Raw genomic sequence first — 12,247 nt, forward strand, 5'->3', positions numbered from 1 at the left:
GTAACGGCCATATATATTCTGGATCACCATAAAGATCGTCTGTTTAAAGAGAGCAAAGTTATCTACTACATTTTTATTTGTTTGCAAACAGTTAACAAGTCACAACTAGATTTAATACTAAAAGTGTCTTAAAAGTGCTAGAAATAAGTGCGAAATACTCAATACAAATTCGATACACCGATTCAAAAACCGACTGACGATAAGTTTATTTTAATTCAAGCTTGCTTAAGTAAGTTAAATATTTCGAATTTATTTTGAAAAACTGCTTTTTTTGTGTTTGTCTTATAAATTTTGGAAACTTTTAATTGGTGCTATTTTCGAATTCAAATTTTTAGCGTAGGTTCTCGTATACCCTACACAGCACAAGCTGAGTTTTAATTCACTAGGGTAACTGCTAGTCGGGCACTCTCGACTCGAGTGCTTTGGGCTGCTTTTTAGTTTTATCCGTGCGGACAGACATCTTCTTGTAGCATATAGCATGGCTTAGAGCCGAACTCAGTTCAGCTCAGCTGGGCCATAAACTCACCCGGATGCTGGTCGACTCGGTCTTATCTCTGGCTTATCAGCTGGACCACACCTTGGACCTAACCTTTTTGGCAGCCGCAACAGCCTTGACAATCGCAAAATGCCGACTCAAGTTCAAATTCGAGCGAAAAATAAACCTGAACCAAAAAAAATTGCCACATGTGGTGAAAGTAAAAATTCATATTTTTTTCTTCTTTCATTTTTGCTGTTGTTGTTGTTGCGCTGTTTGCGCCTCTGGTTATTGTTATTGCTGTTGTTAGTGTTGCTGTTGTTGCTGCTGCTGCTGCTGCTGCAGTTGCTGCTGCTTTTCACATTTAACGCAAAGAGGCCAACATAAAAATGTCTAAGCCAACTGCGCACAGCGCCGCATTGCAGTTGGCCTCAAGCCCCTTCTTTTATTATACACTCCCAGTGAGAGGGTATTACAATTTATGATTGCTTCGAATGCATACCCTGATCATTAATATATTTTCTTTATTTTCCTTGACCTTTATACTTTTTACTTTCATTATTAATAATCTACTATTTAAAAGATATTGGTAAAATTGGATATTTTTCTGTGTTTTGCTAATTATTTTCATATTTTTTTAATACTTAATATATTAATAATAATTTAATATATATTTTTTTTATCCTCTTTAAATTTTTAATTTGTAATTTTTGTGTGCTGTTTTTAGCACAGATTAAAAATAATAAAACAGTAAATAAATAAAAATTGTTTCCATTTTATGGCCTGCTATATTTTCCAAGTATTCCACTCCACATTTGATTTAATCCATTTCCAATTTGTATCTTTATTAAGATAAGTTTCTTAGGAACTATGTTCAACATAAAAATTGACTAATACATTGATTGTTAGGGTATTTGATATTCGCTGTCAGCTCAAAGACTTTTGCTTTTGTTGTTACCACTTCATTAAAGGCTAAGGCTAAGCGGGTCTGGAGCTGCATATAAATACACATACAGAGAGACACATAGATATATCTGTGCGCATATATCTTTTACTTTCATTTGCTTTTCCAAATAATTTTGCCATTTTCATCAGGCGGCAGGCTGCGTCGGTGGTGCTGGTGGTGTTGCCGCTGGTTGTAACTGAGGCAGAGGCCAACTCAATGTCGCTGATCATGAACATGACACAATATTATGGATTATGAGTCGCCTGTGGCTGTTTTGTTGTTGTTGTTGTTGCTTGCCTGTGTGTGTGTGTTTGTCTGCCCGGGAAATTGGTGTGGCAAAAAAAAAAAAGGCAAGAAAAGATACGTTTTTGCTTATCTCATTTTTGTAGTTCATAATTTACGGTTTATTTATGAGTTGTCATGTTGCTTGCGACGTGTTGCGGCGGCACACATTGTCAAGTTCAAGGTGTCCTTTTGGGCGCCTGGCGTTTAGATCACTTTGATATTTATGAGTTTATGCAGAAAATTGTCTCGATTGTTTTTTTTATGTCCTGTCTTCACAGTTCCCACAGGGCCCACACACACACTCACAGACTCACACGTACAGGGAGAGAGCAGGATTCGATGGGAAGGCGAATACTTTCACACGTTATTAATGAATGGCTGTGGTTTCTTCACTCAGAACATTTTTTGGGAATTTGGTAAGCAAAAACGTTGTCAGAAACTGGGCAAGATGAGAAATCTTACTTATTTCAAAACTGCTTCGGTAAATCACGAAGCTTACAATTCTAAAAGTTGAATTGTTTAACATTTTACAATAGCCATATAATAAAAATATGTCAATGTTATTTTTGGTTAAATTAGAGCTTGATTTTTTGGAGTAAGATATTTAGTTATTTCCTATCTTTCTTATCTTAAAATATATAAACACTTGAAATATGTTAATATATTTTTGAAATCAAAAACTTGATAGTTTGTTATTTTAATTATTTTGGATTTTTAAATAAGGAATACAAATCATACCTAAAAAAAATAAGTTATAATGATTTCAACTTGAAATATAAACACAAAAATAATATGACAGATATATTATAAATTTTTATAAATATGAAATAGAAACTAAGACAGCTTGAATCAACAATTGAAGTACTTAAATTAAGGAACTGAAAGTCTTACATTTGATTATTGTACGAATTCTTAATTATCGTTGAAATCAAGACTATAACAATCTAATATTTATTTAAAAAATGAATATTAAATAATATTTAAAGAATATTATGGAATTTTGTGCACGCGGCACTTTTTTCTTTGAGTGTTGTTTTTTGGCCAATTGCAGGGACATTCAATACATGCATCCTTGAACTTCCTTGAGATGAGGGCAGCTGTGTGTCCTCCCGACCTCTTCCGGCTGGTTAGGCACATGGGAGCAGTTTCGAGCCAAGATTTTCGGCTAAGCTTTCAGCCAGCCAATTGGCTATCAAATAACTTTAAGGCGGCAGCTGCTGCTGCTGCTGATGTTGCTGCTGTTGCTGCTGCTGCTACTCGGTTTGCTCTTTGGCTGCTGTGCTGGCCAATTCACACGCTCGTGGGCGCATCCCATGGCTGGCAATTCAGTTCAGGCCAAATTGGCTAACAATCTTTTTGTGTTTTTTTGTTGTTGCTTGTTTGTTGTTGTTGCCACTTTTTGCAAGCGGTTGTGGTTGGTGCAATCATTGGATTAATTTTAATATGTCCATGGCTATAAAGCGTTTACGTCCAGCTCAATCTGTGCTCGGCCTGCTGCATCTATGATTATGGTTTCACCGGCAATCGACTCGACGTTGCCTACTAATACACACACACACACACTTCTCTCTGTGTACATGTGTATGTGTGTGACTCTATACATACATAAATGTAGCAACGTTTGGTTGCCAGCTTGGCTGCTGGAATTGCGACCTCTTTGGGAGCGTTATTGCCGCTGCTGCTGCTGCTGTTGCTGCTGTTGCAGTTGCAGTTGCTGTTGCTGTTGCTGCTGCTGTTGTAGCTGGTTACGAAACCCCAAGAAAAACTTCCGCATTCATTTAAGATCATTTCTGTCGTTGGCTGCTTCAAGTGGTTGTTGTTGCTGGCTGCTGCCGGTGCAGATTTGCAACAGCAACAGCAACAGCCCCCCCTCATTTGGTGTTGCCTGTGTCTATGTGTGTATATGAGTGTGTGTCTGTGTGTGTGTATGTGTGTTGTTTGCTATTATTAATGCCACCGTCGCTGCCGTTGCTCCCGCATCCCACTTACTGTTGTTGTTTTTGTTGCTGTTGCTGTCTCTCCCATGCGCAGCGCGTCGCTGTTTTCGTGAATTTATGGATCAACATTGCATACCGCACGACAAGGAACCAACTGCTACCGGCAACAACAGCAACAACAACAAGTAGCAATAACAACTGGCAACAACAACCAGGCACAACAGCAACAGCTCTAAGCTGTAATAGCCCCAAACGTCTGCCAAGTGACAAGCACCAAAATTGACAAGGTGCCTGTTGTTGTTGTTGTTGCTGTTGTTGCAGTTGTTGTTTCACTCGTTGTTGTTGCAGTTGTCAAATCAATTGATTCGTCAGGATGCAAGTACAGGTAACACATACAAATGTGGAATTACGCATTTAATTGCAGAGCTGCAACATTTCAAGTTTTATACTTTCGATCGAATCTTAAGTTTTGTCTTTAATATAACTTAAATAAGGAATTTGTTTAGAAATAAATGTTATTAAGTTCAGAAGAAGGAATAAATAATTAACATTTTTAATATAAATTTTATGCAATTTGCATTTTAAAACTAACCTTTTATTCATATACAAAGTTATATATATATTATATAGATTTATATTAAATTTGATTTATCTGATAAAGTCATTAACTCGTCTTTTTAACTTATAAATTATACAGATTTTATTATGCTTTATTATGGCTTACTTTTAGATACTAATTATTAAGAAATAACTATTTTAATTTACAATTTTTTTATACAATCAAAAAACAGTACAAAATTCTTTATAATGACCTATTTTTATAATTGAAATGTGTATTTCTTTCCAATTTGCCAATGTACAATTTTAGCTTTCAATTAAATAGTGATATTAAAATAAAAAGTAATTCATTAATTACATTTCCAATTATTATTAAACGAAATAACAGTTGTGACTCCAATATTTAACAAGTTCGAGTAAGCTTCCGTCTGATCTGTAATCGCTCCTGAAAGTGGAGAACCACCTCACCCATTAGTCATTACAAGCATGCCCCCATCCCCCCCACTCTGCGTCCCGTTCGAACTGTGGCAGCTGTTGCTGCCATCCCGAAGCTGAAAACCAGTCCTGCCATAATCAGGTCATGCCTTGCCTTGTGGCCCGTTAACCAGCCAAGAGAAGAACAGTTCCAGGCAAAAAACGCCTTACCAATAAATTCGCACTAATGGCAAAATAAAAAAAAATATAAAAAGAAAAAGAATAACAAAAGAAGCAACAGTTTGCCGCACATCAATAATGAATACCGTTAGCTCCTCTTCAGCCGGAGTCAGAGTCAGAGCAAGAGCAAGATCATGGGGCAAGCTCACGGCAGGCATCTTGACCAAATGCAACTGGTTGCTTGGTTGTCATTGTCGAATGTGGAGGCATGCGTCAATAAATTACCTAGAAGCGCACCCAAGAGCGCTGTCAAGACCAAAGCCAAGAACAAAAAGAGCCACAGAGCCAACAAGCCGACAAACAGACAAATGGCCAAACGAACGGGGTAAACTGGCAACTGGCAACTGGCAACTGGCAACTGGCAAACGGGCAAACAGGCAAACTCGCAAACTGGCTAACTGGCTAACTGGCCAACGGTACATTATGCAATCACGGCATGAATGAGACACTCTTGACCGAGTTTCCATAGCCAGGCAATAACGGTAACGCAACGTAAGCGACAGCTGACAAGTGGCCTGTGCAGCAGAGGCACAAGCAGAGGCACATGCAGAGGCACTGGCTGCGGCAGCAGCAGCAGCAGCAGCAGCAGCAACTAACGGGTTCTTATAAGCTTTGCCTAAGCGAAATAGAAGAAATAAGCAAGAACCGCGAAGTGCATCCGAGCAAACTCAAAGTGAACTGCACTTGCCCCTTATGTAAAAGATACAATACACAAGAAGAAAAATTTGGCTACAACAAATAAAAGGGAAAAATGCAATATGCTTTTTTCGCAGAAGAAAAAAATTAACTTCCTCCTTTAAACCACTTCAAATCGAATAACTTGAAATGTAATGCATCACTTTCTTCACACAAAAAGAAAAAAAAAAAGTTAATAACAAAAAAAAAACCGTTTCTTCATTGAACGTATTAAATAAGATAAATATAACTTTTCGAAATAATAAAGTATTTTTAATATATTTTTTCGATTTACTTAAAATTAGCAAAATTGTTCTTTTTTAAGAATCCAGATTGTCAAAATAATTATAGTGAATTCAAAAAGTGGTTCGAAATACCAAATTTTAGATGATTTATTTCTTAATCTTTTTCCCTGTATTAGCTGGAATTCTTTTTAAATTCGAATTAGTTTTATTCGAGTCAATGCAATCATTTTGCTTAACTTGTTAAAGTTTAGCCAGGATTGTTTTAAATTTGTAATTCAATAAAAGCTATAACGAAAGCGGAAATAAGAAATAATATCCATAATTGTAGAGGAAGTCAAAAGCCAACGAATTAAATCTTGCAAGCGTAATAACTCTATTCAAAGTAATGGTTGCAGTAAGTCAGTGACTAATAATACATCTGGGGAATAATGATAATCAAGGGAAATTATAATACAATAGCTTTAGTTTATTCACTCTGACATTAAGAAATACATGCTTAGATGTATGTGTGATGCATACGGTGATTACAAAGAGTTGTATATGTGTAAGTACGGCGCTTTATTTATTGTTTAGTGTAGATTGAATCGCACCTAATCAATCAGATGGGTCTTGACCAGGGCAACAATTGGCGCTGCTGTTGGCATATTGGGATACTCGCCGGCACTGCCGGCAATGTCCAGATGGGTGTACTTCAGTGGCTTCTTCGAGTCGACGCCGTGTTTGTCCAGTCCGGTGACCTTGATCAGGAATGCAGCGGGCACTTGATGGCCACGTGGTGTCCTCACAGATGGTGCCGAATTTGACTGGACCACATCCTCGCCCAAGACCTTGGGGGCATTGAAGTCAAAGTCACATTGACGCAGCACAGAGACCTCGAAGGGTTCGCCATAGGTCTGGCCAGCGGCCTGCAGCTTGCGTGCATGATCCTCCTTGGCGGCGACACTATTGTCGACAATGATGGACTGACCCTCGCCAGCGGAAATGAAAGCATGACCCGTCAACGTGGCAATGGTAAAGATATGCGCATTCGGCAGATCTCTCTCAATGGCCATCTCCTTCATGCGGCACAGGACATCGGCCATGCACATTCTGCCTTCGGCATCGGTGTTGCCAATTCTTACACGAACACCAGCACGGGACGTTATGATCTCATCGGATACATAGCACTCCTCGCCAACGGAGTTGCGCACCATGCAAAGGGCGCCAATTACATGAATATCCTCGGGCTTCTGCTCACTGACCACATGCATGAAACCAGCAACGGCAGCAGCGCCACACTTGTCACGGGACATGCCCGCCATAACGCCGCCAGCCTTGATGTCAGCGCCACCAGTGTCGTAGGTGACTCCCTTGCCCACCAGCATCACAGTTTTTCTCGCCGGCTTGGGTGGCTTATACTCGAGGAATATGATGCGTCCCTGATGCCGCTCCACACAATTGGCAGCCCGATTGACGGCCTCAAAGAGCGGATACTCATTGCTGAGCACATCCACATCGCTGATCACCGTCACCGACAAATTGGCGAACAGTGGCTCGATGTACGCCTCCACAAGAGGTGGCGCCATGCGCTCCGGATCACCGCCACCAATGTCACGGGCAATGCGACGAGCCGACTCAAGGACCAGAGCATCCTTCATGATCTTTTCAGCATTGGGATTGTTAATCAGCACGGAGAGTGAACTAATGCGTTTCTTCTTCTCGGGCACTTCCTCGCGCAGTTGAATGGGCTGAAGAAGGGGAGCAAACGGTGGAGGTAAGCAAATTAGGGGTAGTTTATCAGATACATACCACATAGAGCTCCTCCAGGGCGCCAAGAACCGTACACAGTTCCACCTGCGAGAAGCGTTTGCTGTTGGGCACCACCAAAAGTGGCGCCTTAAATCCAGACTGTGAATCAAAAAAGAAAAGATGAGATGATTAGGATTACGCTTCAAACAGAATCTGATGTCTACCTTGATGGCTCGCTGAAGCGACTGGGCAGCTGCCTTCTGATAGCAGCGGACATCGTCATAGTCGGTTAACTCCTGCACCGGAGCATAGATCACAGGCAGACCGAGATTAGACTTGAAGCAGGAGACGACACTGTCGAAGGCCTTGTCATAGGAGCGATGCTCCTCAAAGACCTCAGCCAGCTCGTTGGGCACAGCACGATCGATGACGCAAAGGACATCGTGGCCAGACTTGGCCAAGATCTTGGACAAGGTAACCGTGCAGGGCAATAGCCTTGAAGGGGAGCAAAGTACAAACAATAAAATTAATAACTTTTATTGTCTACTGCAAATATGCTTACATAGTATATTTCTATATAATTGCCACAAACGGCAGTGGCAGCTAATTGAAATGCAATTTAAACACGTCGCCTGACAACTTTGAGTTGAGTATTTCAATTAGTTGTCGCAAAAGTTCACCCGATTAGTTATGTATGTATCTACCATATAAGTTAGTATTTATATTTATTTATATACTTTGTGCTACGTACTCGGAATACCAAGTAGAACTTTAATGAACCTGGTACCCATTAAACGTAGAACTTAAATTAAACTGATTTCCATTAAATGTACTGTTCTATTGACTAGAAACCCTTTCTGATTTAATTTTTGTATGCCTCAGTGAAATAAAATAATAATACAAATATTGTAGCTTAATGAAAACGATTTCATTTAGCGATGATGCAATAAAATCATCAAACACATTTTTTTGCCGTATAAAAATAAATTGGAGAATTTTAATTATGGAACCACAGTCATACAAACCATTTCTAACTGGAAACCCCCAGACTCTTTGAGAATACCACACATATAATGAAAATATATGTAAATAATTGGTCGCAGATTGAGTAATTATGTGACAACATTTTTTCTTTATACACTTGGGATAAATACAATTTTTAACGAGGCAAGAAAGATATAAAATAGTTAAAAAATCGACTTGTGAAATAAAAATACCCAATTTTTATTCTAGTTATAGTATGGAAATTCCATCCAGAAATATAAAAATTAGATACGAATTATAAAAAGCCACGAACTTTATCAGATGTATATAAATGCAGCAAACACTGTGTAATTTGTCCACCCCTTTCCGCCATATCAAGTCGGACTGATAGCATTACCCAAGAGTGAGATTATCTCAATTCTGAAGTGCAGTAAATAACTGCGATTGCGATAAGCTTGAGTAACGAAGGAGGCGCTATTAAATGTTCTTCAACTGTCGTTCATCGACACCTAATCTCAGACGCAAAAATAAAAAAGAGAAGAGAGCGAGAGCGAGAGAGAGAGAGAGAGAGAGAGAACTGTCCTTAAATACATATGCAACTTGATGTTACTTACTTCTCGAGTCCCATGTTGAAAGCGTTAAACGGTGGCAAGTACAACTGCAGCGGACGGCAAACGGACAGTCACTGAGCGTTGACAGATTGTTGTATATTGAAATAAAACAATGGAATTCTGGAATGGGTGACTGGAAATAACAAAAGCGATAAGGCACACTGATAGTGATAGATTTTTGTTTTGTGTTTGTTATTGAGAGGAACGGAGACTTCGCGTTGGCAACTGCACAAATTGTTGTGTTTTGCATGCAACTCAAACCAGTTGCCTTTTATAGCGAAGCGGCTCGCAATAGCTGCCCACGAACTATGAATAATCGTTGGAATGCTTTGTAATTGAAACTGTCCCTTGCACATAATAACAATAACAAAAGTGCAGTCGGCTTTTACTCACGTCGTTTTTTTTCTTTTTCTTACACACCACACAGAGCACAGAACAAACACACTTCAATCGGATGGCAATTCTCTTGCGAGTCACGTTCACGGCTAGTGTAAAAAGAGCGGCTAAGGTGAAAAACAGCTGATGGCCTCAAAATGCCGGTCAGCTGTTGTTAGCGTTGCCAACCACAATAAAATCAACTAAAGCGATGTATTTTAAATGTAAATAAAAGATTTGGAATTAATTATTTGTATTTTTCGTTTTAAAATAATTGAAAGTTTTGATTAGAAATCAAGGGACGATTGACAAAAATTATATTTTTTATATAACTTCTAAATCAAGAAATTAATAGCCTTAGTTTCGATCATAAAATGCTATTTTACATTTAGTGTACAATCTGTAATTGTACATTTTATTCGCCATTTATATAGCTCTGTACGTCTTTAATTAACTGCGGCAACTTGTTGGCATCCAGCGCCAAGAGTTTTCTGTAAGGAGTCATAATTGAATCGCCCTCGAGCCAATTACCAGCCATGCCCGAGTCGCATTCGGAGGCCACGGAATACTCGAAACTAAATTTGGCGCGCTCCGAGAGCAGCTCCTCCTCATCATTGGTATAGCTATCCTCCGAGGGTTTGCCCTTCTTGGCCTCCTTGCGATAGAACTTGACCAGTAGCAGCAATGTGCCGAAATCGAATTTCATTTTCTTGGCCTTGGCATCATCGATTTCCTGCTGCAAATTCTGCAGCAGCGGCACTGAGATTTGTGCGGGAATATTGATGAATCGCTCGTTGATCAGAAAGCCCACATGACGCTGCTCCTGATCGAGTAGCTCACGCAGCTGCTGCTGCACTTGCTCCGTCGCATGTTTCCCAGCTCGTTCGAGGAGATAGCTGCGTAGTTGACTTATGCTCGGCTGATCCTTTTTGGCAGTTAGATTCAGCACTGATGTGATGCCAAAAATGGTGCCATCTTCGACCATGTTGTCATCATCCGTTTCGTCATCCTCCTCGCACTGGCAAATCACGCTGCCCACATAATTTTGAGCTGCCAAAGAAATCGACTTAGATCAACTAAAGACCGACTGAAATAATTCACTTTTTACCTATGAGCAATTCGGCCATTTGGTTGCAGTTGATGTGTGCGCGCAGGAAGAGTCGCTGCAGCAGCTGTGAGATGCCCTGTGCATCTGGATCGACAGGCGCGCGACCCTCAAAATCAATTTGCACTTCCTGTTGCAATTATTAAGAATTTATTAGTAAATTTACTTTTACTGGTGCATATTAGTGCAACTACCTCATTGCCCTTGTACGCATCTGGATGCGATCCACCGTCGTCGTCGTCATCGTCATCGCTAGAGCTCGTTTCCTCATTATTTTTATCCACCTCCATTGTGTTTAAGTTTTTGCGTTTATTCGACGACATTTTCTGTGTTTGCTTTTGATATGCAGCTAAACAGCGGCAGTTGAAAACAGCTGTGTTAAGCACACACGTGTTGCGCGGCGTTGCCAGAAAATACGGAATTCGACTAGTTCTTGTGAACCGCGCTAATTTTATTCTTGTTTTGAGTTATTTATTATAAATTGTTACTTATAATTAATAATTGTTTGATTTAATCATGTTGCTGGCACTTCAATTTTGCTCAAATGCTCCTCATATTGTTGCTGTGTTAGTAGACTGGCCTTGATATCATCACAATTCTCGATTTTGGGCAACAAAATGGCAAAGTATCCCGCACCCTCAGGAACCGTTTCCAGTTGTTTGGCATCCGCAACGAGAGAAGTGTTCACTTCCACCAACTTTCCCCGTATGCAACTGGGAATTTTGTACACTTTGCCCGTTTCGGTTGTTAACAACGCCAGCGTTGTGTCCGCCTGCAAAATCATGCCGCCCTTTTTAGCCTTACCCTTGACCACATTCTGGCTGCGATCCACATTTCCCACATCATAACTAACTGAGGCAATTCCTTCGCCATAAGCCGGATGTGTCGACGCTAAACAGATGAGGCAAATGCGATTGGAGTGGTAGAGCACCTGGTAAGCAGCATCCGATTTGATATAGTAGTAGCGGGTAAAAAAGCGATCCACCACACTGGGATATTTCTCTTCGTAGCAATCGGTGATGGGGCTCACAAGCTGGCCACAAATCTCCTGCTTCTCCTGCTGAAAGTAGAAGGGTGCAAAGGGATCCTCCTCCGCCTGTGCATACATGGCTCCTTAGTTGGCCTGTTCACCACGCAGCAGTCTCTCCTTGTACTTGGCCTGATTCTCTCGGGCCCTGGCGCGATTTGCAGCGGATCGAGCAACTCTTTCTGATTTCAGGCACTTCACCACCTGATCGTCAATCGTATTGCAAACGCCGATAAATTTGGCAAAGGCGTTCTGAGCAAAAAAAAAAACTTCAATTAGCACTGAGAATAAATACATTTATTTTACTTACATTTTCGTGACAGGCTTTGAGTTGCTCAATTAGTATATTGCAGGCTGGTGTGTGCAAATGAGAGGCCAAATCCGTGTGCATCTTCAGTGGCTTAAGCACATTTATCTATATTTATTTATTTTCCCAGTCGTTGCTCTTACGCAAATGTATTTATCGCCAGCAGCTTTCGCTGTTATCGATATGCCGGCGATAAATTGGTTACCAAACAGCTGTTTCGGAAATACCAAAAAATACTTTTAAAGTAGCGGTTATTTTTTGGTATATAAATTTGAAATAGTTTCCTTTTCATGTATTTAAATGTATTTGCCTTTCAAAGCTGATAGAAAACACAG

The 12,247-nt window shown here is 40.1% G+C and overlaps 4 protein-coding genes across 4 annotated transcripts; all 4 read right to left on the reverse strand.

Annotated features, from left to right (window-relative positions):
* Nucleotides 1-6,220: 6,220 nt before the first annotated feature.
* LOC6569761 (putative aminopeptidase W07G4.4) lies at nucleotides 6,221-9,570 on the reverse strand. Its single transcript, XM_001996000.2, has 5 exons — nucleotides 9,492-9,570; nucleotides 9,102-9,231; nucleotides 7,728-7,998; nucleotides 7,564-7,662; nucleotides 6,221-7,502 (listed from the first exon to the last, which is right to left on the reverse strand). Exons 2-5 carry the CDS (start codon nucleotides 9,113-9,115, stop codon nucleotides 6,366-6,368), a joined length of 1,521 nt encoding a protein of 506 aa, XP_001996036.1. The 5' UTR covers nucleotides 9,116-9,231; nucleotides 9,492-9,570; the 3' UTR covers nucleotides 6,221-6,365.
* A 283-nt stretch (nucleotides 9,571-9,853) lies between these two features.
* LOC6569760 (protein BCCIP homolog) lies at nucleotides 9,854-10,950 on the reverse strand. Its single transcript, XM_001995999.3, has 3 exons — nucleotides 10,773-10,950; nucleotides 10,582-10,708; nucleotides 9,854-10,523 (listed from the first exon to the last, which is right to left on the reverse strand). The coding sequence occupies exons 1-3, from the start codon at nucleotides 10,899-10,901 to the stop codon at nucleotides 9,889-9,891; spliced, it is 891 nt and encodes a 296-aa protein (XP_001996035.1). The 5' UTR covers nucleotides 10,902-10,950; the 3' UTR covers nucleotides 9,854-9,888.
* A 58-nt stretch (nucleotides 10,951-11,008) lies between these two features.
* LOC122322356 (protein Abitram) lies at nucleotides 11,009-11,686 on the reverse strand. Its single transcript, XM_043215110.1, has one exon. It carries the CDS (start codon nucleotides 11,684-11,686, stop codon nucleotides 11,093-11,095), a length of 594 nt encoding a protein of 197 aa, XP_043071045.1. The 3' UTR covers nucleotides 11,009-11,092.
* On the reverse strand, nucleotides 11,009-12,110 carry LOC6569759 (COX assembly mitochondrial protein 2 homolog). Its single transcript, XM_032741618.2, has 2 exons — nucleotides 11,916-12,110; nucleotides 11,009-11,857 (listed from the first exon to the last, which is right to left on the reverse strand). The coding sequence occupies exons 1-2, from the start codon at nucleotides 11,994-11,996 to the stop codon at nucleotides 11,693-11,695; spliced, it is 246 nt and encodes an 81-aa protein (XP_032597509.2). The 5' UTR covers nucleotides 11,997-12,110; the 3' UTR covers nucleotides 11,009-11,692.
* Nucleotides 12,111-12,247: the final 137 nt, after the last annotated feature.

The sequence above is a fragment of the Drosophila grimshawi genome, unplaced genomic scaffold (assembly GCF_018153295.1).
Source record: "Drosophila grimshawi isolate 15287-2541.00 unplaced genomic scaffold, ASM1815329v1 contig_311, whole genome shotgun sequence".
Taxonomy (NCBI): domain Eukaryota; kingdom Metazoa; phylum Arthropoda; class Insecta; order Diptera; family Drosophilidae; genus Drosophila; species Drosophila grimshawi.